Below are 27,869 nucleotides of genomic sequence, written 5' to 3' on the forward strand. Positions count from 1 at the left end.
GGCCCGGCCCGGGGCCCGCCCCCCGGCGGGAACGCGCCGCCGCCTCCTCCCCGGGCGCATGCGCGGGGTCGCCGTGGGCCCGCCCCGGCGCTGCTGTTGTTCCGTGGCCGCGCGTGCCGGCAGCGGCTCCACGCGCTCCTCACGTGGGGCCGCCGCCATGAAGTTCGCGTACCGGGTGAGTGCCCGGCGGCAGCCGCCCGGGCGGGCGGCGGCCCTGCCTTCCTCTCCCCTGACCCTTTAACCGCCGCCTGTCCCTTTCTTCCTTCCCCCGCTTCCCCCCGCAGTTCTCCGGCCTGCTGGGCACCGTGTACCGCCGCGGGAACCTCAGCTTCACCCGCGATGGCAGCGCCCTCCTCAGCCCCGTCGGGAACAGGATCTCCCTCTTCGACCTGAAGAAGTAAGCGAGCCCCGGCCTCCGCCGCCTCCCTCCGGCCCGCGGCCTAGCACTCCGCCAGCCGCTGCCCGGGGCGGCAGCGGGCAGGGCCTGGCACTGCCAGCACGGCTGTCGGGGGATGGGGGGAGCTCACAGGAGGTTGTGGAGCCCGACCCCAGGGCGGCACGGCGGCAGCCAAGTCCGCGTTGCCCACGGTGGGCGTGGTGGTGCGGGCAGAGGGAGCGGTGCTGCCTGCACTGCCGGCTCCCGCGGCCCTACGTGAAAGGACGGGCATGGGCTGGGGTTTTCAGGGATGGTTTGCCTTCCCAAAATGTCCTGAAAAGTTTCTGGCTTGGCGTTAAAAGGTAGAAGCCTGCCTAGTAGGCCTGTGGGGAGAACAGCATAAGTAGTATGTAAAGATGTGCTTTAGAAACGAATTGGGGGGGGGGGGGATAGTTTGCGTTTGATCTAGTCATATGGTTTCTTTGCGTGCTTCTGTCCTGTATTGTCTCTCTTATACGGCAAAGCCTAGACTGTCATCTGCCTTTTCTTATAGGCCAGAGTTGTGATTGATGCTCGTTATACCAGGATTCTGGTCAGGAGCCCATAGTTGGTGTTTATGGGATTGTGGCAGCTGAAGAAAGCTGTGGGGGCTTTACATCTAAGTTGATTCAGTGGCTTTAACATAGGTATCAAACCATATTTCATTGATGCAGAAGATGACTGTTATTTCTACATCCTTGTACCCGATTTACCGTTCTATCTTTTTCTTGCAGTAATAAGTGTGAGACATTTCCTTTGGCTACGCGGCTTAATATTGCGTGCGTGGGGCTCTCTCCAGATGGAAGTCTTGCCATACTAATTGATGAAGGTACTTTCATAAAGGAGGCATTTGTTTTGTAAGAGAATGAAATAAAAATACAGCCTGAAGAGGAAAGTCTGTATTGCTAGGTATTCAACCTTAACACAAATTAGAAGTGCTTCGCTTTGAAAATTATGTTGGAATTTCAGGGGAAGGTGTCTTTATTTACAAAACTTAAAAAGAACTTATTTACAAAATTTAGAAAGTGACTTGTAATTTTGATTGTGTTTTTCTTCTTAATAATATTAAGTACACGGTCTTGAAAAGTTTCTGAGGAGGTACTGTTTGTGTGTTTTGGGTTTTTTTTTTGTTCTTTTTCCCCTCTCTCAGTAAAGAAACTAAGCTTACTAGGGTGATAGTTTCTTTGGGAACTGGATTATTTCCGTGATCCTTCTTTTTCTGCCCTTACAGAGGGAGCTGCCTTGCTTGTCAGTTTGATCGGTAAATGTGTGATACATCACTTTTATTTTCACAAGCCAGTTCACAGTGTCAGCTTTTCCCCTGACGGCAAGTAAGTAAAATGTGCATGCTTTAGAACAAAACAACAGAAATTACCCCAGAAGCTCGTTGTAATTATTAAGACATTATGACCAATCTGGGGATGATACCTATTGATTAATATAGGGGAGATTTTGAGCTGATCAGAGTCACTTTATCTGTAAAGTTGAGAGGGGAAGAAAAGAGGAAAAGCAAAGCCTTGGAAACAGATACTGCCTGGACGGTTGTCTGTCACAGATGATGTCTGTCTGTGGTGGAACTCTTAGAAACACAGAAGATTTGCTGTGAGTCTTAACTGTTCTTATGTGTTGTAGGTAAGGTGGAGGAGCCCATGGGGGGGACAATCAGTGCTGCAGAGTTGTGTGATGGCACTTGTGGCGGAGCAGTTTCACTGCTGACGGGTTAGTCTAAGACAACTGTGCTACTGAAAGAGGCGGTTCTCTGAATCAAGTGCCTCTTTTCATGTCCCTTGGCTGCATGGTCACTGAGCCAAAGTGTGGTGACATAAATGTTGGAGGTATCAGAAGGGTGAGAGGAAAAAGTGCAGAGTTCCCCTTTTGCTGGCATTTCTCAGTTGGATTGAGTTAAGGTCATCATGAATGATTTTTTTCTTGAAAGTTGGAGTCACAGTTCTGTGCTAGAGAATCATACTGGCAACAGGACCAGTTTAGAGGATATGTGTAACAGGGATGCAGATGCTTTGTGTTTGTGAAATTGGCCCATATATGGAGGTGAAGAGAAGTTGAAATAGAACATCCTGTTTCGAATGTTTGAACTTTTCTTTCCTTTGTGAGAATTAGAGAATAAGTATTTGTTGTTCAACTTAAGTGATTTTTTTTACTGAAGGTTTTGTCTTACAATGCCTAAGGTATACCTGCGTTCATGAAGTTGGGGGATGATACGAATCTGCAAATAATTTTCTGTTTCCAATTTGAAAGCAACCCATGTTTATCACTTCAGTAATGCAGAAACCCTTTTTAACATTGTTTTGTTTTCTTGTATTGCACTTATCACTTCAGTAATGCAGAAACCCTTTTTAACATTGTTTTGTTTTCTTGTATTGCACTCTGTTCTGAACAATTGTTTGCTTTAACAGCTTTGTGTGCAATTATACTTTCCCCCCCATATGACAGGAAATTTGTGATTACAAAAGACAATGTTGCTCTTATGTACCATGCTCCTGGGAAGAAACGAGAATTTAATGCATTCGTTCTGGACAAAACTTATTATGGTCCATATGATGAAACAACTTGTATCGACTGGACTGATGATTCCAAGTGAGTTGTTAAACTAAAGCACTGTCTACCTGCTCACGTTGTTAATATTCGTATATATGTTACAGTCCATTTTCTTTGCTCTGAAGTATTGTACTAGCTTTAAAAATTATTTTTGGCTCTTCTGTTTCTAATTCTATCTTGAATTAAAGAATTAAAAAATACTAGGCAGACTAGAGAGTATAAAATATGTATATATTAGGGATCAACAGTGCATTCTTCCTTGAAAATGCCTAGTTATCGATAAAAGGGAGATACCTCAGGAATGTGAGCATGGTTGACCTTTTGAATGTATTTAATCCTATCTGCCTTTACTAGAGTTGCCAACCTCAGTTTACAACTCTGTTGTGTGTGAAATTACTTTTAACGTGGTGACTGCTGTCTTCCCATTCAGAATGTTCTCCAGCCAGCGAAGAGTTTTGCAAACCAGTGTTCTAATTCAGGTTGCCTTTTCTTTTGTAGGTGTTTTGCAGTAGGGAGCAAGGACATGTCCACATGGGTGTTTGGAGCAGAACGATGGGCAAACTTGATCTACTACTCACTTGGAGGGCATAAGGATATAATAGTAGCCTGCTTTTTTGAAGAGAACAGTCTAGATGTATGTATAATCACACAACATTCTTGAATTTTAATATTAAAATAGTTGAAACAGAATCTTATCTGTAGGTAAGGATGCTGACTATTTTGATAATATCTAAGAATTTAGAAAGTGCGTAAGTAATATCTCTTTTGACTCCTCTGCGGTGATCAGGAATTTACTATTCCGTGAACGTTTGAAGAAGTAAACTTTAGAAGGAGAGTAAGTTATTTAAAATTGCTCCCCTAAAAAGTTATAGTTGTAAATATGGAAAAAAAAAAAAAAAGCTGTAATGCCAACTGGTCATCAAATTGCCTTTTCAACATTTCTCTGTGGGCACATAAAGTAAATCACCCATTTCTCAGGACAAGTGAATTTTCCAGATCAAAGCACCAGGAATTCTAGAGGTCTAAGTAATATATTATCCTAGTGATAGAGTGGAGACTTGCTAACCCTTCTGCAATTCTATATTCACAACAAGACAGCAGAGTACAAAACATAGGTATTACACGATAATCGTGCGTTTGTGTGTTTGTATTCTAGCTGTACACAATTAGCCAGGATGCAGCTCTCTGTGTGTGGCAGTGTGATACAGAGCTCGACGGTTTGAAGCCCATGCCCCCTAAAGACACAGCTGGGGAAGAGAATGCAGAAAAAAATGATGAAGAGTTTCTTGAAGAGCCCAAGGGTGAAGAAATTCATGGAAAAGCCAATCCAAATGAGCGAGAGACTAGAAATAAGGTTAAATATTCACGTGTTGCAAAGTAAGTGATTTTCAGTTTTCCAAAGACAGAATTGTTATGGGGATTTACTATATTGGGCTTTTTTCCCACCCTTTATCACTCACTCAAAGCAGTATAAAACTCTGCCCAGGATTTAGTAATTTACTATAGATCCCATTTTAAGTAGTTGCGGTAGAACATCTGTGTGTCTTACCTTGACTACATGAAGAGTGATACCCTTCACCTTCAGAATAACAAGTCAGGGTAATTTTAATAATACAAGAAACACTGACTTACACTGTATGTTTTAGTGTTTGAAACTCAAAAAGTGTAAGGAGATCTTTAGTACAGTATCCTCTAAGTATAGAGGAGAAGAGATTGGTTGACTTCAAGAGGTGACAGCAACATTTGATAAAGATAGCTCATCAGCGTCTTTGGTAAACTACTTGGAGATGCCTTCCTGAAGGATCTCCCTGTCTTGTCCACATCAAAGGAGATGCGGCTTACAAAGAAGAATCCAGTTTTAAAGAATAATCCAGGTGCAGCATTTAGCTTTGCTTGAAGAAGTGTAACATTCATAGGCAACGTCTTTTGTCAGTGGAGTGAGGGAGAGCCGGGATGCGTTTAAGGGCCAGTTGGGAACACCTGACATAAGGCTTCTGTTCTCAGTCTTTCTGACTGTAAAGGAAGCATAAAGAAAGTGGCTACCGCAACCCAGGTTGGAATTAGCCTCAGGGAACATTGGAGTATACAACTATTGGATAATGTTCAGATGCTCTTTTATTTGACCATCACATGGTGCTTATCTGTTTAGTTCCAGTAAGAGATATAGCTACAAAGAAACTGTGAAAACGTTCTTCACCAGGTGTATAATACTTGACTATTGCTTCAGTTCCTTCCTCTGTAAGAGGACTCGCATATAGAAGGATAAACAGTGAATTCATGAGTCACCCATGTTGGCATTAGATGATCAAAAGGAAATGCACAGTGCAGTTCCTCTGAGGTTAACTTTTAGGTCCTTTTCATTGCATGTGATCAGGTGTCACTTCTGATAATCAGATTACTGTAGCAGCTGTAAACATTGAGGTAAAGAAGAGAATTTGCTTTCACTAGCTATGTAAAGTACGTATATTTAGCAATTCCTGGAACTGCTGCTCTTTAGTTTTATTGTAGGATACCTTGATCAAAATATTTGACCTATATTTGAAATGCAGCTATAACAGCATACCTTTCTTTTGCATCGTTTGCTTTTTTGCTTATTTCTTTAATGCCAGGTATTTTTTCAATAAAGAGGGAGACTTCAATAACCTGACATCTGCAGCTTATCACAAGAAAACGCACCTTTTAGTCACTGGTTTTGCCTCTGGAATCTTTCACCTCCATGAGCTTCCAGATTTCAATCTGATCCACTCCTTGAGGTGAGGTGTGGGGTTTGTGGTTGGTTTTTTGGTTTGGTTTTGGGGGGGGGTGTGCATTTTTGGGGTTGGTTTGTTTTGTTTGACTGAGAACTCACCATCTTCAGTAGTGAAGGATGAATAATCAGAGCAGAAAAATCTTAAACGTGAGTATCTATTTAGTATTGTAATTTCTGGAAGGGCAGAATCATAGTTAGACTTAAAATATCATACAACTCCATGCCATAGCTTCTTACGGAAAAGTGAGGTCTGAATGAGGAACTCCTGAGTAGTTAGTTTTTGGCTATAGATTTCTTCAATGCTTTGGACTTCATATTGTCAGTTTCTTTGTAGAAAATTAAGGTAGTATCTGAAAAAAAAAAAAAGTGCTGTGTATGTAAAATGATCTGTATATTGCTGCTAAGTTGTCAAATAAAACGGTAATTCTTTTCCATTGCTGTATGATGCTAGCTAAGGAATGCATAATTCCCCTGTACAAAAAAGCTATTTTTTTCTTCTTGAATGTGGGGAGATTTACTCTGTGCTGGCAAGTACGTCTTTGGGATGTAGATACTCTGTCTTCTTTCTGAATAAGGCAGTATTGTCCGTTTGATGTTCTTGACTATAATAAAGGAAAGAACATGTATGCTGCTTTTGATGTTACAGTGATACAGAAATTCAGTAAGGTAATCAAAGAACTTGCTTGAACAGAGGAAATAAACTCTAGATTTGAAGTTTTATCACAGAAGGCATGAAAACACAAGTTTGTTTATTGGGTAATTCTCTTATTTCAGTATTTCAGACCAAAGGATAGCTTCTATTTCTATCAACTGTACTGGTGACTGGATTGCCTTTGGATGTTCAGGTTTGTAATTTTTTTTGGTCTGTATGTGTGTTGTGGCTTGCATTCAGAGTCTTATCATTGTATTCATAATTCTGATTAATTCTTCTCATGCGTTTATAGGTTTGGGTCAGCTCCTGGTGTGGGAATGGCAAAGCGAGTCCTACGTGCTGAAGCAGCAGGGACATTTCAACAGCATGGTTTCGTTAGCATATTCTCCAGATGGACAATACATAGTAACTGGAGGGGAGGATGGGAAAGTAAGTGATGCAGTATCCCTGAAATATGAACTTTAAGTCTTAATAACATAGTAAGCAGCTTGAATTTCTGTTTCATGTAGAAAGCTCTATTGCTGTAACCGATACGTATTTATCTTAATATAAAGTAATAATTTTTTGTCCTCACTTAAATGTTTTTATTTTTCTCTCTAGAGGATGTATATATTTTGATTTGCTATTATTCATATCCTTTGTAAATTGCATCACGTATGCTTTTTAGCAGATGATTTTTTAAGTATTACAGTTGCAGTCACCATAAACACAAAAATACCTAATTCATCAAATGTTAATTTACGTATGCTTGTGGTGGTTCCATGACACTTTGGGATGAATGAATGTCAGCAAATTCATGCCCTTTTAGTAAGTGGTTTTGATGCAAAATTCATTTCAAATTATTTTAAAAAATACAATTACTAAACAGATTTTTCTGAAATGTACTGTTGCAGAAGCTTGCTGTTTAAAAGAAAAATTAGCTTCTCATGGTTGACTTGTATTGAAATGGTAGGCTAGGTGTACATGTACTTTTTTTAAAGATGTTTTGTGGAGTAATCCCACAATCTCATGGCACATGAATGGGACAAAGATAGTAGCTTGTTTCCTATCAGAACTTCTGAACATCAGAAGAAAGACCTGCCACTTCATGGCTTCTGCTATTCAGATTTAAAATTGGCCAAACCCCAGAAGTCTCAAACGGCAGAGCACTAAATGCATAACATTTTTGTTTGGAAAAAAAGAATGAAATAACATCTCAGTTGTGACTTCTGGAATGGCTTCACAGTTGATTTTGAATTTGACACGTGTCTTACCAGTGGGCAGTCCAAAGCATGGGAGCCTGAGATGCTTATAGCTTTCCTTGAAAATTAGCTTTGTTTTAAATTTTTTTGTCTGTCTCCGCTTAGATTTTCATGTTGTATATACATCTTTAAAGGCTTAACGATAAGCTGTGGCCCTGTTTGTCTCACTTGCACAGAATTCCTTATGGGTGGTACTGAAAGTCCTTTATGCTATTGCAGGGTTTTAGGACTAATTTTTCTTTCTTCTGCTGCCTTTCCCTTACTTTCTCTGTGAACTGATGATGGAGATGCGAAGAAGGCTTTTGTTGTCTCTCTTGCAGGTGAAAGTGTGGAACACTTCGAGCAGCTTTTGTTTTGTCACTTTTACAGAACATAGCAGTGGCGTAACTGCTGTAACTTTTACTTCCAATGGTTATGTCATTTTGAGTGCTTCCCTAGATGGAACAGTGCGTGCCTTTGATCTACACAGGTAACTCTTTATAAAGCTTTTGTGTCATTTAGTCTTCAGCTTCACCCCCCAAAATACCGCAAACTATAAAATAAATAAAAAAAAAAAAAAAGGCTGCACAAATGTCAGTACTGCTTCATTGATTTTTGGTTCAGCCTTTGAGTGAAATTTAGATGGTAATTAGGAATCCTCACTTCATCCAGTTTTTGTGAAGAAAATTCTGGAAGAACTTTTCTCAGAGAAGCCAGAAATCCAGTAAGATCATTGTCTGGCTCTACTACTCAAATGAGGAGAAGGCACCTGTCTAACAGAACGTTTGCCATAGTTTTAGTGGTTGAGCCATTATAATACAACTGTGTGCAGAACTGGATGCGTAAACAAGCCTATGTTTTCTAAAGAATGGACATATGCTATGTAATAGAAGAAAGCTCTTCAGTTTGAGTATTTTTGGCTGTTACTTCTGCAGAGTGAATAATACCTTTTTTGAATCTTGGAATCGTTCTGAGGCATTTCATTTAATTTTATAGAAAGAATTTTTTTGTAGATAGCTTAAAAGACTTTAAGTAAAATGAAATCCTTTTTTAAATACGTTTGTAAAACAGATGTTTAAATCTACCTGAAATGTTCTCATAATTTATTTTCACCGTTACAACAGATACCGCAATTTCCGTACCTTTACATCTCCACGACCAAGTCAGTTCTCTTGTTTAGCTGTGGACTCCAGTGGTGAGATTGTGTCAGCTGGTTCCCAGGATTCCTTTGAAATATTCATCTGGTCAATGCAGAGTGGGAGGCTGCTAGATGTAAGGACCTACAGTGTTGGAGGACTTGAATTTAACACGTAATATAGATCGTGATGATACTAAGTAACTTCAGGATTAGTCGGAGGGTTTTAATACAACATGAAGTGTTTTGTTTTATTCAAGAACTGGAGCTACACTATGTTACTCTCAGAAATTTTTGCTTTATTGCATGGAGGCTATCCTGGATTTGTGTGAGAAATAGTTTTTAGAATTTTTGAATAATGAGCTTTTTCTAGCTGATGAAGCAATACCAGTATTGCTGGACATAGGAGTCTTTCCTCCAGTAGTTGTTCAGAGATGTTCTTTTCTACAGGTAATGAAGAAATTGTAGGTGCTGTCCTTAGATACAGATTTTGTGGACAGTTTTGCTGCACTAGAGCAGGGCACAATTTCTTGTGTAGAAGGTTTTTGTTGTGTAGGGTGAGAAAACTATTAAGTTAGATCCCCTCTGTCTTGCTGCTTGTTAGAAACACATTCCTTTGAGAGCAGATGTAATAAAGGAGGAACACTACTTCTGAGCAAGTCAAGCTCATTTGCTATTTTCAATGCTTAAGCATTATGTACATCTTGTACAAGTAGATGAACTCAGAGATTAATGTATTTAATTTGGCATAGCTGTTGAACACAGATCACTAATAGTAACTCGGCATATACTTGAGTAGATCTCCAGAGTTTTGAGTTTAGTTTCTTTCTTTGATTTCTTTTGAGAGGAGTAGGAGCTCCATGCCATAAAAATCTGTATTATTCACAGTTTTTATTAGTGTTTTTTCTTAAATGTTTTCAGCTGCAGGACATACTGAATTCTCAGGGCAATGACTTGCTTTTTCACAGTTGGTCTGATTGTTCTGATTAGAGGGTGGGGAAAAAGTGCACCGTATTCCTAAGTCTTGGTCTCTAAAGAGACTATATGTATACGTAAGAGTGGCTAGCACTTACGTGATTTTTTTTAAAACTTCTGAAAAAAAAAAAAGTTGAGAATAACTGATGTGTATCATGCTACACGTCCAAAAGTGACTTCAGGCATGTGTGGACAAGTTAGGTATGGTTTCATTGTTATATTTAGAGTGTACTGAATGCAGACTACATGTATTTCAGTTTCTTTCACCTAATTCCATTTTATCTTTTCTTCTTTTATTAGGTCTTATCAGGTCATGAGGGCCCCATCAGCAGTTTGGCCTTTAACCCAATGAAGTGCATTCTAGCTAGTGCCTCTTGGGATAAAACCGTCAAGCTATGGGATATGTTAGACAGCTGGAGAACTAAGGAGACACTAATACTGAACTCAGACGGTAACCTTTATTTCATCTTATATCAATACAAAAATATTATCAAAAATATTTCAAGAACGAACAAGAGAACATGTTAAATACAGACAGGCTCCTTCTTGGTAATAAAAACCAGAAGTTGAGGTAGTTTGTAGTACTTAGTTAACAGTGCAAGAAATCTTTTTTTATTTAATACTAGCTCTAGCTTTATTAATTAGCTAAACATTTGTATGTTGTCCAGGGAAAAAGTACAGTCATACTTGTTACTCTTAAGCTTTTTGTGGTGGTTGAAATAAGATCCTGGAAAAATATAGGGTATTTTCTTAGGAAAAGATCTGACTGCATTTTTAACTGTTAATTAAATTCTTTGCAGTTCTTGTTGTTGCTTTCCGTCCTGATGGCAAAGAGCTTGCAGTTGCTGCTTTGAATGGACAGATAACATTTTGGGATCATGAAAATGCAGTGCAAACTGGCTCAATTGAAGGAAGGCACGATCTTCAGATGGGAAGGAAGGAGCTTGATAAAATTACTGCCAAACAAGCAGCCAAGGCAAAGTAAGTAATTGAGATTGCAGTGAAAAGAGGGTGCCGCTCTGGCTTTTGCTTTCGAATTTCTTCTTTCCATGTGTTTTTTATGTGAAGATTTCAGAGTGCATCTGCTGTTCAAATATTTTGGTTCTGATGTTGGATTTTAAAAGACTACCTGACTTGACATCCGGATGGATCCTTTCTGTCTTTTCTGTCTTTTTTTGCACTGATCAGCATCATTCTGAGCATGTTTCATCTGTTACAAATGTGGGTTGCCACCATAATATTAAGCTTCTCGTGGCAAGTTGTTCATTGGCCAAATGTGATAGGTTTAAGTGGAGATCTCGTTATGTAGTTACTAGTATGTAACTACTAGTGTGTAAAAACTATTAATTTTTTTTAAAAGTGTAAATACGCTGTAGGTTTTATTACACACTACTACACATGTGAAGTAATATTTAAAGGCAAGTTTAATTTGTGTGTTGTCAAAAAGCGTAATATGGAAGTCATGTTTCATTCTTCTCTTTTTTTGCCTTGAGCCTTTTTTTTTTTTTTTCCCCCATATTGCTCCCCCTCAAAACAAAATGAAAAAAGGAAACAATGACTTTTTGGGGGGGGGGGAGGGAAAAAAAAAGTATTTTTTTTAGTGATGAGCTCTCAACCATCTCTTTAAAACACGCCATAATATTATTTTTTCTCTAGCTCTTCTGACCATCCTTAGTGTTGTGGAGGGTGTAGTTGAAAGCTCATTCGTTGAGCTATGACTCAGAAGTATGGAAGTACTTCAAAAAGCTGTTCAAGTTCTGAATTGTTTGTGATTCATAGTAAAGCACCAAGTACTTTGTGGTAAATGGTTTTGTGTGTTAAGTACATATTGTGTGAATGAACATCTCCACTTTCTCCATGGAATGGTCTGTGTCTTCACACTGTACTCATAGCTCAGATGTGGCAGTGAAATTAACTACTTTTCTCTTTTTCTTTACTAGATCTTTTACTACTCTGTGTTACTCAGCAGATGGTCAGTCTATTTTGGCAGGTGGATTGTCAAAATTTGTCTGTATATATAATGTGAAGGAACAGATCCTTATGAAAAAATTTGAAATCTCATGCAACTTTTCTTTAGATGCAATGGAGGTATGTGACCACAGGAGTCAGGTTTTTTCATTTCCCCTCCCTGCCCCCAAGACTTTGGTTTTAGTATAACATCACATTTAAGTGGGATTCATGAATGTTTTATTAAGCATGGGTTCATTTTCTTGGTTTTGTGCAGGAGAGTGGTAAGGAAATATTTCTCAGAAAACAAAATTAATTCCTGACATTCAGCTAACTAAAGTCTTGCCAGACGGCAATGTGTTTGTATTGAATGAGCAGAACTCTTAAGCAGAGTTAAGTCAGTTGGCACTTAACTTAAAATTGAAGAGAAAATATGAAAATTTAAATGATCAATATTTTGTACTAAGCTAACTTTCCCTGGGTGTCAGTTGCTTGTGTTAGCAAAGAAATGAAGGATTTTATTGTGGGCACAGAAGAACATCACTGACCTTTACAAACTTGGTTTCTGAATATTGCCAAATGCAAAATTAAATTCCTTTAAAATTAAAGTGAACTATGAAAAGCATCAGAAGGAAAAAATTCCAGTAACGCTTCTTACCTGGAAGAACGATGATTGTTCCAGTGTTCGTGTTAGGCTGTATTTGACTGTGGTTCCAAATATATTTCTTTGATGACAGTGGTTTGTGAAGCAGCCTTAGTTTCTCTGCTGCCCTCTGTTGTGCTAGTGTAGCTCAACATGTGGCTTCAAAAGGATACCAGAAGTGAGCCAGCTGGAAAAGAATCCTGGAGGGGATGGGTGTTTAAAAATGGGGTGAGGGGAGGTCCCTAAAACATCATTTGCATAGCTGTCTGGCTACACAGCCCTTACGGTAGCACAGTACAGTTACAGAACCTTAAGGGGAGGAAGAGTAGGGCTGCATCTGAGGAAACAGTGCATCTCTTAAGTAGAACAACAATGTAATAATGGGAAACCCCAGTCTAAATTGAGTTGTGCTGTTTTGAGGCCTTAAGACTGAAGCAGCTTGACTCTCATCTGTGGTCAGACACTGTTGCCCACTGTTGTGAATTTGTCAGTTTTCTCCGTGATTTTGGAGAAACTTTTGGAAGAAAGTGCAGAGAAATAACCACTAGGTAACTCCTGAATGTTATGGAGTATTTTCCATTAATACAGATGTTTGAGAGGAGATTCAGTGCAGTGAATGGAACTTACATGTTTTTTCTAGGAATACTTAGATCGGAGAAAAATGACGGAATTTGGCAGCATGGCTCTGATTGATGAAGGGGCTGGAGGTGAAGATGGTGTTGCCATTCCTCTTCCTGGAGTAAAAAGAGGTACGGCTTTTGGTTTTGCTGTCTTGTTACTCGTTTTATGTGGATCAAAACCTTTGACATAGAGTCAATACCAGATAAGAAGGATTTGAATTGTTCAGCTCAGTTTTAAAGTTAGAACCTGAATGTTCTGTAGCTGCAGGGATCTGTTACACAAATGTTCAGCTGTTGTATGGGTGGGTCCTTTTGCATAGTAGAAGCAACAGGAAAGAGCAGGTACTGTGGTCTCCTGGGTATGGAACCCCGTGGTCCTGATTTCATTTTCAAAGAGCAAAATTCTGTCCCACTACTTATTTCAGCTGTAAGATCTCTTGGACTGTCCCTTACTTACTGTGTCTTGAACTCTGACAGGTCTTGGCATGTTCTGCATTGTTTTTCAGCATAATGATAACAGCATAGTTAGAGTTGATAGCTAGACCATGAACTTTTGGTAAATCACTTCTAAACTTCTCTTTTAGGTGACATGAGTTACCGACACTTTAAACCAGAAATAAGAGTGACTTGCCTGCGATTCTCTCCTACAGGTGAGTATTGACAATTAATGTAGGATTGTTTTATTCCATATAAAACAAGCAAAAGAGTAGAGCATTGGAGGAGTAATAATGAAGTACAAATGCCTTGGAGATGATCTCTCCAGATGTTATACAGTGTTGCTCGGTTTGTAGTCTAGTTTCCTGTGCAGTGGATAATTAGTACATCACTGTCAGCTGGTATTTTTTACAAGCATTGTCATTGCTGACAGGTCCATCAGTGATGCATGGTTTTCAGTCTTATCCAGTTCTTGTAAGCAATGAATAGTCATCTGTTTATCATTACTCTTCTGTTTCCATCCTAGAAGACCCAGCTTTGTTCTTAAATATTGTTACTTCTCTTCTAGGACGAAGCTGGGCAGCCACCACCACAGAGGGTCTTCTTATCTATTCACTGGACTCTGGGCTAATTTTTGATCCTTTTGAGCTGGATGTTGATATCACACCCAGCAATATACACAAAACACTGCATCAGAAGGAATACACTATGGCTATCATCATGGCCTTGAAGCTGAATGAAAAGAAATTAATTCAGGAGGTCATAGAGGCTGTACCTAGCGATGAAGGTAAGTGGATCTTCCATGAAACTGGACTGAGCTAGCTGTTAGCGGAGATGTGTAAGCCAAATAAGTTGAAGGCTAAAGGGCAGAGGCTAGCTTGAGGCAGGGGGCGGAGGGGGAGTGATAACATTGATATTTAAGGAGTTTCTTCTGTAGCTGAAGCCTAAAGAGGAGGGGGTGGTCTTTTGTAAATAAAGTAGACTCTTTGGTGTTATGTTTTAATTTTACTGCATGCACATCTAGTGACTTCTGAACATGGAATTTGATCAGGTCTGGATATACAGGTAAAGTTTTTGGATTTCAGTTCTCAGAAGCAGCTGATGTTAGAGGGGCACAGCAAGTTCAGTGTTAGTTAGCAGTGTGCCTGTCTGATGAAGGCAGTCAACTGGATGCTGGGCTGTACTATCAAGGATGTAGTCAGCAGTTTGAGGAAAGCGATTAGTCATCTTTATCGAGCACTTGTGAATCACATCAGGAGTACTGTGCCTGGTTTTGGGCTCGCCAGTACAAGGCAGACACTGATACTCTGGAGCATCTGATGGAGGGCTTGGAAAATGATTGGAGGGCCAGAGTGCGTGACAGCTGAGGAGAGGCTTAAGAGAGCTGGGTTTGTTCAGTCTTCAGAAGAGAAGGGGAATATTTTTACTGTCTTCAAGTGCCTAACAGGATGTTAGAAAGAAGGCAGAACCAGACTCAGAGTTGCACAATGATATGACAAGAGGCAACAGACCTCCTGCAGCATGGGAAATTAAAAACGATAATGTGTTTGGGGTAGTCAAATACAGCAGCAGGTTGACAAGGGAGATAGTGGAGTCTCTATCCTTGGAAGTGTTCAGCACTCAACTGGATAAAGCTCTGTGCCAGCTGCTCTAAATCAGTCTTGCCAGGCCAAAGTCTGCCAAAATTTGGACAACTCTGCAACTGTCAGCCCTTTGAAGTTCTGATGATTTTTGTTCCTTTATAGTGTTTGTGAAATTCATCCCTCTAAACAAATGTAAATATGGTCCTTATAGAGGGCAAACCAAACAGATGATTAGTTAAGTGCCAAGCTCTTTCTAACAAGAGACAGATGCTTTCACAATTGTGACATGTCAGAAACAGGTAAGATGTCACTCAGCTTTGGAGGACATTTACTGAAGTCATTCTTTAGCATCCGTTTCATCATTTTGATAACTAATGTGCACATTCATTAGCTATATATGGTAGACATGACCTTAAAAATCAACTTTCAGTAGTGTATTCTACTTAACTTCGTTAACAGTTCTGTCATAGTAACTCTAAAGTATATTGTCTTACCTTAACCTCAGTGGTGTTGCCCTAGTAAAAAGTATTTATTTCCGTGCAGTATTTCACATGTAGCAAATAAAAATTCCTTTTATCTAGTCAAAATATGCTCGAGTCTGAAATCAGATGTGTTGCAACCCAACCGCCTTGTAGGATTTTCTTACCTTATTGCCTAGGTAGCAAGCCTGATAATTACGCATGTCAGGGTAAATCACGTTTTGCATACCTGCGTTGGCATAAGTGTTTGCCTCTGTCTGCCAAAACTTAGTTCTCTTTTACTGAAGTTAACCAAAACTCCCATGTACACAGGCAACGCTGGGTAAGTAGGCAGGTACCAAAACCTCAGCAGCAGGGGATGAGGCATGGAAATTTCAGGTGTTGTAATCCACTGTTGACAGAATGAATGTATGCCTGTTTCTTTGAAAGCCGAAAGCTTTTTTTCACTGTTGAATGTTACATAGGCCAGTTGGGGTGGCTGCAGAGAATAGGAGTTTTTTATTTTTGAGAGAAGTTTATATATAATGAGGTCGTCATAGTTACATGTGAGATTATTTTGAATGCTTATAAATCATGCTTCTTTGTGCTGAGCTGTTGCTAACAGCCTTCAGACACTTCCTCTGTGAGCAGGCGACTTTGCTGTCTTTGCAAGTGTCCTTTATTACCTCTGGTTGTTACGCTTAACTAGTTCCACTGAATACAGAAATTCTTACGAAGCAACAAGACTTCAATAAAGTCTAGTTACACTGAAAGAGGAGGAAAGAGTGGAAGTAAAAGTTGTGAAGGAGAGACCGGGGGAGAGTATTCTGGTCGGAGGAAGAACTTGGAGAGGGGGGGAGTTAAGTTCTTACTTTTAAATACAGTAGTGATTGGAAGGCTCAAAGAGGAAAGACTTGCTTCCTGAGAGACTGTGCTACTGTACCCTGAAATACAATGCTAAATATCAAATAGTTGCCCAGACAGTGCTTTCTTCTCCTTCCCTATATGCTTTCCTACGGTCTCTCTCATGTTATTCCAAATCATAATTCAACTCTGATGTCTATGGGCTTTTTTTTTTTGCACAGTTGATGTTGTCTGCTCATCACTCCCAGACCTGTACGTGGAGAAAGTGTTGGAGTTCCTGGCCTCTGCATTTGAGATATCTTGTCATTTAGAGTTCTATCTTATTTGGGCTCATAAGTTGCTCATGCTGCATGGACAGAAACTGAAAACAAGGTGAGATCTTGTGAAAGTCAGAAAGCTGACAAGCATTTTAGAACACCTGTCAGTTTGAGGTTTTTAATTAACAGTTACTGACGTTCTAGATAGATGCAAATACAGCAATTAAACCTACTTAATTTACATTTATCACATATACATTTAATACATGTTATTTAAATATTTACATTTATTTATAAAATTTACATTTTAATTTAACACAACTTCTTTACGAACAAATGTGTATATGATAGCATTGGAATGCGTAATAGGATTTGTGAGGATAAATTGCAAAAACGTTTTTCAAATATTACAGGTAAAACTGCATAGTTTGCTTACCCTATAAATGCATAGAGATTTCCAGAGTGATAGGATTTTGGCAGTTGTGTTTTTAAACAATTATGTATATTAAATATAACTGAAAGATAATGTGCAGATACTGACTTCATTTTGTAGCTTGTTATTACAGCATGCACTTTTAGCTTGTTAGTATTCTGCTTTCCTACATAATTCTTTACAACTACACGTGCCTGCCATGTGAATTATATTCAGCCCACCCATAGTACTGAGTTTATAGACTTTTGGGAACAAAAATAGGCAAACTTAGAAATTTAAAATAGGCTAAGTGAGAGGTAATCGGAGAGGGAGTCCTGCAGGTTAAAGAAACAGTGCATTGAGTAACTCTTTCCTTGCTTCAACATGGGTATTACTGGTTCAGTTACTGAAATGACTGGAACAAATTTTCTCTTTTTGTTGCTGATAAAGTAGAAGAGGATGATTTAAAATAAACTCATCCTTGTTCAGAAAATATTGTAGTAGCTGGAAGGAACTGTCATCATTACAGCAAGCAGAGTTAGTTCTTCAAGCTGCAGTGTGACATTAGGGAAAAAAAAAATTTCTAGCAATAATATTACTTGTATTGAGTATAATCATTGAGGGCAGAGTCAGAAGAAAGAAGTTTTTATTTATTTAGTATTATCTTAAACGTTCGTGTTTAAAAATTAACATGTATGCTTTTTAAAACTTTGAGAATATAGAAAAGTTCTAAATTCCCATCTATAAATATAAATCACGCTGCAAGTTGCATGTTTTCTCCATTCAAGGTCAGTGAAGCTGCTCCCTATGATTCAGTTCCTTCAGAAAAGCATCCAACGTCATTTTGAAGATGTTTCCAAACTGTATGTATTGTTATATTTAAAAGTTTAAATCAAAACCCTGCACAAAAGCATGGAGTAATTTGGGGGATGATAGCATGGTATTAGAACTTTTGAGATGGTGGTCTTTTAGAGATGTTTTTATTTTAGGAAAAAAGTGCAATCTTGTTTCTAAGACATTACTATTTATTTTTACAGCTGTGAATGGAATATCTACAATATTAAATATGCATTGGCCATTTCACAACAGCGGGGCATGAAACGTCTGGCAGAAGAAACATCAGTAGATGAAGATGACTTGGATTCTGACAGTGATTATCTCATGCAAGAAGTTCATAAAGACAGTCTTAGTTCCTAGTTACTCTTCGTGGGAGGGAGAAGACCTCAGACAAAGTAATTCTATGCAGTGGTATTCACTGAGAATGAGTGGCCCTCATAGTGGCATATTTTAACTCTCTCTAACAGTGTGGATGGAGTTATGTGTGAGTCATACAAGAGGGTGAAATGCAGGATAGACCAGGTGCCACCCGTGGTGTATTTGGTGTACCCTTTGGCCGTAACAGCTTGACAGCACTGATTGCTTGATTCATTGATTTGCTTTTTTATTGTTCCTGATTTCAAGTAAGACAAAAATGTATTCTTATAGCAGTGAAGTTAGAAATACGACTGGAAGAAGTGTATTCTTTATTAAAAATGCATTGTACATAGACTAAGTATTATGAGTTATTTGTAATGCAGTCTTGTCATACTTTGTGGTGGACTCTTTTTTTTTAATCCTTTTTTAAGTCATTCTTAATTGGAGGTCTAGATATCACTCTCAACTTGTTTTAAATGTTTTAATTGGTTTTAGTATGTACATATTACTGGAACGCTGTTAGGAATAAGTGGACCTATTTTTCTTAGTTCTGTAGCTTCCAAACCTGATGAAGTTTCAATAGTGAGCATAAATGATACACCTATAACAATGAATATGGGGGAGAAAGTTTACTGTGCTATATAACTTCTGCAGGGCTTTAATTAATTAATCCGAGATACTGCAGTAAAAATTTGTTTGGAAATTGCCAACTCAGTCTAACTTAAACTGTAGGAGAACGTGTTACAAATGTTTCTTTTTCTCATGAAAGCCCTCTCTTGTCTTGTGTCTTTTTTAAAGGTTTTTATTAACATGAAAATCTGAAACTTTTTGTGTCCTTGCTTTTGTGAATTGGCATGAGAATTGGCTAATAACAACAGCGAGGCACTGAACATAAACTGTACCTGTGCTTGTGATGCTTTCAAGCCACCTGTTGAAAGGGCTTTGTAAATGAAGATACTGCAGATATTAATAATAAGCCAGAATTGATTGCTTTCAGTGTATTCTGTTCTTCTCAATTTGTTTTCTGATCTCTTTCCACTCTTGGAAGAGAGGAGAGGTATATTAAAAACTGCTGAATAAAAACCAAAGTCCAAAACATACAGCAGACAGAGTTTGTAGAATTTCAGTATACAAAATGAAGATGCACTTGCTGCTTAAATAAAACATAGCAAAGTGATCTGTTTTGTTTTTCTTGTGGTAAAACGTTTAAAAATATCTTCAGTTGCTGATGCCCCCGTGCCTCCTAACACTTTCGTGGTTGTGCCGATGTTCCAGGATCTCAGAGGGGCGAAGGAGTAGCCGGGTGGGCTGGAGCAATGCTTGTGGAAGATGCTCTGTGGTATCATGTTGGGATTTGTGGAATTGCTTGTCGTTCTCCACCCCTCCGCCACCTCCTGCCATGGTAGAAAGTGGGCTTTCTGCCCTCGGTAGAAGGCAGTAGAGGTGAACAGGGAAGTAGCAGCGCAGGAAAACAAAAAAATCCGTCTTGGGATCCTTGTAAAGCTGAAGTGCTTAAGCTAACGTGAAAACCATGATTGTCTTACCTGACATATAGCATAGTTGTTACTTCTTAATCCATTTTACTGTTTTTCATGTACATGTTGTCTTTGCATGCTTTTTTAAAAACCATATTCTATTCCCAAACTATATGACCTGTAGCAGACAGGCTGTAATTGTTCTGGGACTGTCATGGCAATAGCTTTGTGCTATGTAAAACAGGAGTTGCACTGTTCTATAAAGTTGGCTAACTTGATCCCTAAATTTGTATTTGTCTCTTGGGTTTACAGTATTGGAAAACACAGAACATGGAGAACATGTGGCCTTTCAGAACAACCTCTTAGAAACATGGTTTTGGGTTTTTTTTACTCTTAACATTCAAAACATTTCTGAAGATGAAAACTTCACAGAAAGTATGTTTTACAAAGCACAAGAGCCTTGAGGGAAGGTGAGAGGGTTAGCGTCGCAGCAGTTCTTGTATATGAGATAAGGATGTGTTCTACTTGCATTAGTCATTTTGCTTGAGCTATAACAAGCTTTTAGGTAATGAAGGCAAATCTTATGACGCACATGAAAGCCAATGCAATTTTCCAATGTGTTCTTCCATAGTCATAGGAAAGATAATAAAAACTATCTATCAGATGTTAAGCCTGGCATGTCCAAAGCTTGGCTTGACCCTCGTGCACGTTGGCACAATCTGCCAGTCTGCGGGTCGCCCCCGTGGGCTGGGGTCAGGTGTTGAAGCAGCACCACGCCCTGCCTTCCTCCAGCGCAGGCTCGGACCGCGCCTGCAAACTGGCACCTTGGCTTTTATTTAATGTTTCTTTTATCCTTCTCTTTTAGAAGCCATACCCTATTTTGCAGGATCCTAGAAAGAATGCAATGAAGCTGTCCGTATTAACAGCCCTAGCCTCGGCGGCCTCTTGCTGCCCCTGCCCCGCTCGGGCCGTGCGCACCTTGTGGCTGCCCCCTCTCACTTGCAAAAGGAACCTGGTGCTGCTCGGCTTCTCTTCAAAACGGGTCCCAACGTTTTATTTACACGCGCGTTTCACTTCTCTGACTGCTGCTACTGTTTTGACTCGATGAGGTCAGGGAAGGGACCCAGGGCCCGCAGGCCCCAGCGCGCGCGGGCGCTGCTCCTCCCCGCCTCCAGGGGGCGCCCCCGCCGGCGCCGCCAAGGCCGCAGCGGCCTCCCCGCGCGGCGCGGCCCGGCCCGGCCCGGCCCCCGCGGCCTGCTCGGCTCCCCGCCCCCCGCGGCCTGCCCGGCCCCGCCGCCGCGCCGCCCTCGCTCCGGCTGCCGCTCCCACCGCCCGCGGCCATGCTGGCCTCCTGCGGGCCGGCCCTGTGCACCGCGCTGCGGCGGGCAGCGCCTGGCGGCCTCGCCTCCTTCCACTGCTCCGTTCAGCGCCACCGCGGCGCCCGCGTCGCTGTGGTGAGTCACGGCCGCGGGGCCGCGCCGCGCCGGGAGGAGGCCCCGGCGGCCGCGGGCTGGGAGTGGCGGGGCCCGGGGCAGCGCAGCGCAGCAGCTGCAAGGGGAAAGATTTTGTTACTGCCTGGGTGTCCCCATTCACCCTCAGCGCCGTGCCGAGCTGGGTTCGCTCCGGCGGTGGGGCTGGTGGTGGTGGTGGTGGTGGTGGGAGGGTTTGGTGGGGCGTCGGGCCGAAGGAAGACTGGCCTGGGGGCGGCGGCAGTTGGGAAGCCTCCGGAGAAGCTGAAATTGAGAAGATAAAACTGTTTAGAATTGAGTAACTTGGAGGAAGCCAGACCGGGAGTGGGAAACACGTAAAAATGGGCTTCTGCGTAGTTGTTATTGGCCTGGAGTTATGAGGAACTGAACTTGAAATAACTTACAGTGTAATTGGGGGAGGTACTGGCAGTGTACAGTAAAATATTTAAACTGGATTATGCCCAATTTAAAGGACGAAGGAGGTAGACCACGTTAAAAATAAACAAGAAAGCGAGGAGGCAGAGGAGCTACAGGTTGCCAAAGGAAAATTTAGGCTGTTGATAGCATCTCAAACGGATACAGAGTTTTGGAGCTCAATGGACCATCTTTGGAGCTCGAGCTTTGTATAGTCTTAAGAGCATAAAATGTAAAGAAATAAGAAGGCATTACGTGCATGAAGAAATCTGGGGCAGAGTTGGTTCAGGAATGGGCAGGAGGCCAGTCCAGATGTCTAAAAGGTAACTTACCAGGAATGCTGTCATTTTAGCAAACGATAGCTTTTTAAATAGAGAGTGGAAAACAAATGTTATTGTTGATATTAGTGACATAAATTTCTGACTATGGTAGAAGACAGATTTGTCACCAAGCAGGTACTGAAATAACAAGAGAATAGTGGGTTTAGTACTTTAGTTTCAGTGAGTTTCAAAAACATTTAAAGTGTTGCTTACAGAAAATAACTTTAGCACAGTTGCTTGTATGTCTATTCAGTCTAAATTAAATGAAAGATTAAATAAAAAGTTGGAAAGTAGAAGGTGGCTCTTAAATATCAGAGCAGCAAAACTGTAGTTAGGATTAACATGGACAGAAGGACATTCATGGACCTTACTCATTTGGTGAAGTGATGGTAGGGTCGTGCCTGTGAGAGCAGAGGGCTGGATGTTGTGATCCGAAAGCCCCTTTGAGTCCGACATTTCTAACTAAGACAGTTTCAGTTGTGTGTTTCTGTTCATGTGTCTGTGATTAAAAACTTTCAAGCTTCTAAAAACTGAGATAAAACCAGGAGAGAAGAGAGTAAAGTTAATAAATGGAGTCTCTTTAATGGGATTTTTTTTTCTTTAAAAGCAAACAACCAAACAAAAAAAGCCCACAAGAGTTCACATATATACTTTCAGGAACTAGGTAATTCTTTGGATTTTTTTGGTTTGGTTTTGTTCATATAACCTCTTTTTTCCCTGGGTATTTTAAAAAAGTTTTTTCTCATTGCTTCTACTTTGTGAAAGACTCTCTCTACCCACACAAGGATAGCTGATTGCTTTGTGCTTTTTATTCCCCAGTGTGTACAAACAAACTGAAAGTATTATTACCATGGTAATAAGGAAAAGTATAGCTAACATAGCATAATTGGATGAGAAGTGATTTAGCTATTTATCTCTGATGCGGATCCTCAGACAAAATGCAGCAGCAGGTAAAATAGTTTGTCCTAAGTGCCACCTCGAAGTGCACTTCTATCCCGCTTCTGTTTGATGTGCATCTGGATGAGAAGGTATTTCGCACGGATATGGATACTTCATAAATAGATGTATGACACTCAAAATAACTCTTTGTGTGCACAGTAAAAACAGACCTAAGGATATCATGTCAGTTTATTAACTCTGAGGAATAAATGCACAAGCCAGTAAGTAAATACTAGTTATTTCTGAGACTTGTGTGTGATGAGTAGCTATAAATAGGAAATGCGAGTTCTGCAGTATGTCAAGTGGTGGCACCAGTGCTAATAGCATGTTGTTGACTGGATTAGTAAAGAGCTTCTTGCTAAGTTGGGTTTTTTAGGGGGTGGAGGGAGGTTTGTTGTTGTTTGGGTTTTTTTAAAATCTTACAAGGCTCGTGAAACACCCTGTAGAAAGTTTTGTATCACCTGAAATATTCTCTTGATTTTCTTACTGCAGGTCCTATCTGGTTGTGGTGTTTACGATGGCACAGAAATCCATGAGGCCTCGGCGTAAGTTGCTTTATGAAACTGTAGGCTCCAAAAAAATCTCCTTTACGTTAAAGCAGTCCGTTGAATTCAGTTTTGCACTCTCTGGCCATCAAAATTGACCTGAAAGATCTATGATGAAGCTTCACAGTTTTCTCACAGCATAATTGGGAGCTCAGGCCACATTCTTGCAGTAGTTGGTGACTGCCCAAAGATGCAGCATGCTGCACGCGATGCCAGAGCAGTGAGTTTGAGAGAGGCTGTCTTTCCTTCAGAAACAGAAATTCAGAGTTCCAGAATCAACCTCAAGAGAGTTAAGTAGAGACTTCACTTCATAATCATTTTGAGTTTAAGTTCCTGGGGCTAAATCTAACACTGGAATTGTTAATACTCAAGTCGAATTATTAACTCTTAGTATTCATTGCTAAGAGATGTTTCACCTAGACCTGGATTAAAGGTACACATAGGTATGCTAATCATGGGACTCTTCCATAACACCTGGGGACTTGCAATGAGAAAGGAAGTTTTTCTTGTTCCTGGTTGCCTGCATAAGAGCACCGAACAAAGAAACTTGTATCTAGCTTACCTGACCCTACCTCCAAATTAACTTTCTGTTCTGCTTTGCGCTTTGGTGTTACGTACAGGGATTTTGCTGCTATGTGCTCAGTATGCTTTGGTAGGATGTGTGGTTTTCCTCTTCTTTCAAAATCAGGTGGTGGAATATTTGTAGCAAGACTCAGGGGCCAGATAAAGCCTCTCTTCTAAGGTTTTCAGCACGTTTTATCTCTGTTTTTGTAGCATACTGGTACACCTTAGTCGTGGGGGAGCTGAGGTTCAGATGTATGCTCCAGATGTTCCTCAGATGCATGTCATTGACCACAGTAAAGGCCAACCAGCTGAAGCTGAGTCAAGGTAAAGTCTGTCTTTAATGTCTTTTCTGTGGCTGCCGAGTGTTAGTCTCGTAAGCATTCTTCAGACATAGCAGCCTGTAACTGTGCTTGTAGCACTTTGCTGACTGGCTTTACTAGCTTTATGCTGGCTGGTATTTTGATTGGAGAGAAAATATTAAATGAGTTTTCTGGACTTGATTATATACAGTCTCTTAATGCCTGCGTTTCCCAGTACTAGTAGTTCGGAAGCATTGATAGCTTCAGTTATTTAGTACCACTGTTCTTCTTGCTTCCTCCCTTCCTCCCCTCCTCTTCCTCTGCCAAAATTCTCTTTATGCTCTTCTGTCCGCAAATGCTTAATTCATCTCATTGTTTTATTTCTGGATCTTCAAGGAACGTTTTAGTGGAATCTGCAAGGATTGCTCGTGGTAAAATTGCAAGCCTGGCTAAGCTTACTACAGCAGACCATGATGCTGTGATATTCCCTGGTGGATTTGGAGCTGCTAAAAACTTGTGAGTGCCAACTAAGCATTAGACTCCTCAACTAAATATTCATGATCAACTATTCATAATCAACTGTGATTCACACAATGAAATCAGGAAGCAATAAAAGGCCTTATTTACTAAGTATGTAATCACTACTTAATAAGGAAAACTCCTTTTAAAGTGTTGGCGTTAAGTTGCGCTTTTCATGGTGGTTTCCAGTCATAACTCTTATTGGCATTGTCACATTCTAAATTTTCTGAACAATGTTGGTGAGAATTCTGGAGTTTAGCTAATGCACAGGAAGTCCTTTCTCCCCCACCATTGTGGTGGTTCTTTTGGGGTCTGACTGAGGGAAGTGAAGGTAAAACTGCAATAGTTTCAGGTGTTCCTAGTGTTATTATTCTGTTTCTTCCTGTCTGTCTACCAAAAAGTCCCCTCTTGCATCGGTAATGATAAAACAACAGCTAGCTCAAAAAAAAAGGGGGGAAGGAAAAAAACGGTCTTAGCCACATGGAATACTGATTATCTTGTTATTGACCTGCCGTTTCATTGGCTTTGAGAAACCTGAATGTTATTTCCCTTTCCTTATGTATTTTTCTTCTTTGAAAACATTGTTGTTCCACCTCTTAGTAATGCCAGAAAGCTGATTTGATAATTCTTGTTTCTAGATGTTTATATCAGATAAGGAACTTTCTGACATACCAAAGCCTTAGAAGTCAGTCATTTTGGCTGAAGCACTGCTGGTCAACTACAGGCATTTTCAACCACCTTTTAGAAGCTATTAAGTTTGTGACGACCCTTAAGAGCCAGTCTCAGGGCAGATAGGCATCTCTATTTGTAGGTTTACACTGAGGTATGTATAAAGTTTCTTGTTGTGGCAGATCTACCTTTGCTGTTGATGGGAAAGATTGCAAGGTGAACAGAGAAGTTGAACGTGTCTTGAAAGACTTCCACAAAGCAGGCAAACCTATTGGGTACGTATGTTAGTTAGAGGGGCATTTGTTTGATAGTGTGAGCGTGGAGAGAAAGTACGTTTTGTGGAAATGTGCAGTTGTTATTGTTGGAGCTAGAAAAAACATCTTCAGTTTTGTATCAGTTGTAGCTTATTTTTTTAAAACGTGTTTTTCAAGATGTGTGTGTGTGTAGGTGTTTGTGAAAGAAGAGGCTAAGAAAATGCTGAGTGGAAGTTGCCTTGTGCTGCCTTTCAGTTTTGTAAGACCATGTCCGTTTGAATCTTTTCAATTATGACCACGTTTTGAAAGAGTGCCGTCGTAGAATCGCTCTTAAAATTCCTTTTGTTGCAGTCTTTGCTGCATTTCACCAGTGTTGGCAGCAAAGGTTCTCTCTGGTGCTGAAGTAACTGTGGGCCATGAAGAAGAGGAAGGTGGCAAGTGGCCTTATGCTGGGACTGCAGGAGCCATTAAAGAACTGGGAGGAAAGCATTGTGTGAAAGAAGTAACTATATCCTTTCCTGTTAATTTCATGTTGACAGACAGTTTAGTAATGTGTTGTTACAGTAATGAATACATGCAGGATCTATGCTTTTCCACTTAGGGTTTAGTGGGAATATACAGTGTATAGCAGATAGCATGTAATACAGTGCATTATTAGAAAACATGGTCTTCTGTACACAGCTGTGTAGTTAGAAGTCATTCTTAGTCATTGCCATAGAACTCCCTTGGACACCTGGTAATGCAGTAAATGCTGAGTAAATTTGCATATAAAACTGGCATGAGTTACTTTTGGTCAGTTCTCTTTGAGATTTTTTTTTTCTTTTCCTGAAGGCTGATGCTGTGACCGAACTGTACTCAGGGACGTTTTTGTTACAGTCAGTAAGTTTCGTAGGTTTTCTTGTGTTTCTGAGTGCCAGCATTCCCACAGATTGCTCTTGCAGTCTTTGTATTTCTGGCAAAAGTAGCTCTAGTATCTTGGATTATAGGTTGCAGCTGTCTACAGCTGGACAGTGTAATATATTTGGAGGTGGGGGTTTTTTTTATAGGATAGTGGAGTTGTAAGGTTTTGTCAAAGAGGGTTTATGTTGCAGACAGCATCTGCAAGTGAGACATAGGCTGTGTTTTCCTTAACTCCCTTTTACGAAGCTCATGTGGATACAAAAAACAAGGTGGTGACTACCCCAGCATTTATGTGTGAAACAGAATTACATAATATCTTCGATGGCATTGGGGCCATGGTAAAGAATGTGCTAAAACTAACTGGCAAATAAAAAAATACAACTTCAGAAATGTTCAAATTTAGGGTGTAGTATCAAATATGATATGGACCGATGGAAACCTTTTCACCTGCTTGTCCTGTTCATACTCCAGTGAATGCTGATACGGAGCTGATTGATTCCCAGCTGCAGGGTTTTCCATGCCTTTTCTGAGAGAGGGGCCTGCAGAAGGGCTTATAGAGTACAAGCAGTCTGGCCTGAGACACAGAGCATTTTCTTGAGCTTTTTCAGCTAGAGCGACCTGTGCAAACTTGTTCTGAAACCAGTCCTCCCGGTGCACCAGTGTCAAATCATTTCTATGGGGGCAAAAAGAAACTAAAGGCCCTTTCAGGAGCAGAGGGCACATGTCTTGTAGGGCCATAGCAGATGCAGTAGCAGTATATCTAGTGGAAGAAGAATGGTATTAGAGAGGAATTAGTGTGTGGTTCAAGGTTTATGTGCTCAGGCCTATATCTGTGAACTAAAAGCTAGGATCAGCTGTCAAGGGAAATAGACATCTTCCACATTCTAATTTTAGCTTGGTATTAATTAGAAGATTAATACTTTGTTTTTCCATTTCAAAGAATTGTGTTTTCACAAAGGAGCCATTCTGAATATCAGTCAGCAGCAGGATACATCTTAACTGTCTCAACACTAGCACTTCGAAAAATTAATCCATTGGCCCATTATAGCTAAAAAGGTCTTGAAATGAAGGAGAAAATATCCACTGATGTGACGCACGATTTTTAAGGGTAATATCCATGTTAAAGTAGTTGCATGACTAGTAGTGGATGGAAAAAACAATCTCAAATTATCCGCACTTTCCCTGCTTTAGGGTAATAAAGCTTTCTCCAAAGAAATATTGAATGTCTGCAATAATGATGTATAAATAAATTAACTTCTGCCTTTATCTTATCCTTGTCCCTTCACTTTTGTTTGACAGCTGCCCTTGGTAATTTACACTGGTTGATACATTCTAGGAGTTTTTCTGCTTTTCAGTTATCTTCACGTCTTTGAGACATCTTTTTCAT

At 40.3% G+C, this 27,869-nt stretch overlaps 2 protein-coding genes across 6 annotated transcripts; both read left to right on the forward strand.

Moving 5' to 3' along the window:
• Window positions 1-58: 58 nt before the first annotated feature.
• On the forward strand, window positions 59-19,292 carry PWP2 (PWP2 small subunit processome component). Of its 5 annotated transcripts, none has more exons than XM_087758659.1 (22): window positions 83-397; window positions 930-1,062; window positions 1,150-1,324; window positions 1,647-1,746; window positions 2,048-2,134; window positions 2,867-3,010; window positions 3,470-3,605; window positions 4,128-4,348; window positions 5,581-5,724; window positions 6,495-6,565; window positions 6,665-6,801; window positions 7,934-8,082; window positions 8,717-8,864; window positions 10,003-10,153; window positions 10,503-10,683; window positions 11,643-11,790; window positions 12,933-13,041; window positions 13,497-13,562; window positions 13,916-14,134; window positions 16,474-16,624; window positions 17,710-17,784; window positions 17,959-19,292. In XM_087758659.1, exons 6-22 carry the CDS (start codon window positions 2,901-2,903, stop codon window positions 18,116-18,118), a joined length of 2,376 nt encoding a protein of 791 aa, XP_087614785.1. In that variant the 5' UTR covers window positions 83-397; window positions 930-1,062; window positions 1,150-1,324; window positions 1,647-1,746; window positions 2,048-2,134; window positions 2,867-2,900; the 3' UTR covers window positions 18,119-19,292. The 5 variants fall into 5 exon arrangements, with proteins under 5 accessions (XP_087614783.1, XP_087614785.1, XP_087614786.1 ...); XM_087758660.1 differs by having other exon boundaries at window positions 1,150-1,244; XM_087758657.1 differs by lacking the exons at window positions 930-1,062; window positions 2,048-2,134 and having other exon boundaries at window positions 59-175; window positions 285-397; window positions 1,150-1,244.
• Window positions 19,293-20,823: 1,531 nt separating this feature from the next.
• Window positions 20,824-27,748, forward strand: GATD3 (glutamine amidotransferase class 1 domain containing 3). The gene is made up of 7 exons (XM_087756683.1): window positions 20,824-21,044; window positions 23,225-23,277; window positions 24,052-24,165; window positions 24,537-24,656; window positions 25,511-25,603; window positions 25,934-26,090; window positions 26,725-27,748. The coding sequence occupies exons 1-7, from the start codon at window positions 20,931-20,933 to the stop codon at window positions 26,851-26,853; spliced, it is 780 nt and encodes a 259-aa protein (XP_087612809.1). The 5' UTR covers window positions 20,824-20,930; the 3' UTR covers window positions 26,854-27,748.
• Window positions 27,749-27,869: the final 121 nt, after the last annotated feature.

The sequence above is a fragment of the Nipponia nippon genome, unplaced genomic scaffold (genome assembly GCF_047370975.1).
Source record: "Nipponia nippon isolate SJK-2023a ecotype South Korea unplaced genomic scaffold, ASM4737097v1 scaffold_2, whole genome shotgun sequence".
Taxonomy (NCBI): Eukaryota; Metazoa; Chordata; class Aves; order Pelecaniformes; family Threskiornithidae; genus Nipponia; species Nipponia nippon.

What these genes read in the sequence shown, in the direction of transcription:
- PWP2 (XM_087758657.1), top strand. Translation starts at nt 59, where the DNA reads ATGCGCGGGGTCGCCGTGGGCCCGCCCCGGCGCTGCTGTTGTTCCGTG. An exon ending in TTGAAGAGAACAGTCTAGAT is followed by an intron (nt 3,606 to 4,127) that starts GTATGTATAATC and finishes TTTGTATTCTAG; the next exon opens with CTGTACACAATTAGCCAGGA. An exon ending in GATTGCCTTTGGATGTTCAG is followed by an intron (nt 6,566 to 6,664) that starts GTTTGTAATTTT and finishes ATGCGTTTATAG; the next exon opens with GTTTGGGTCAGCTCCTGGTG.
- GATD3 (XM_087756683.1), top strand. Translation starts at nt 20,931, where the DNA reads ATGCTGGCCTCCTGCGGGCCGGCCCTGTGCACCGCGCTGCGGCGGGCA. An exon ending in GCGGCGCCCGCGTCGCTGTG is followed by an intron (nt 21,045 to 23,224) that starts GTGAGTCACGGC and finishes TTCTTACTGCAG; the next exon opens with GTCCTATCTGGTTGTGGTGT. An exon ending in AAAGCAGGCAAACCTATTGG is followed by an intron (nt 25,604 to 25,933) that starts GTACGTATGTTA and finishes CTTTTGTTGCAG; the next exon opens with TCTTTGCTGCATTTCACCAG.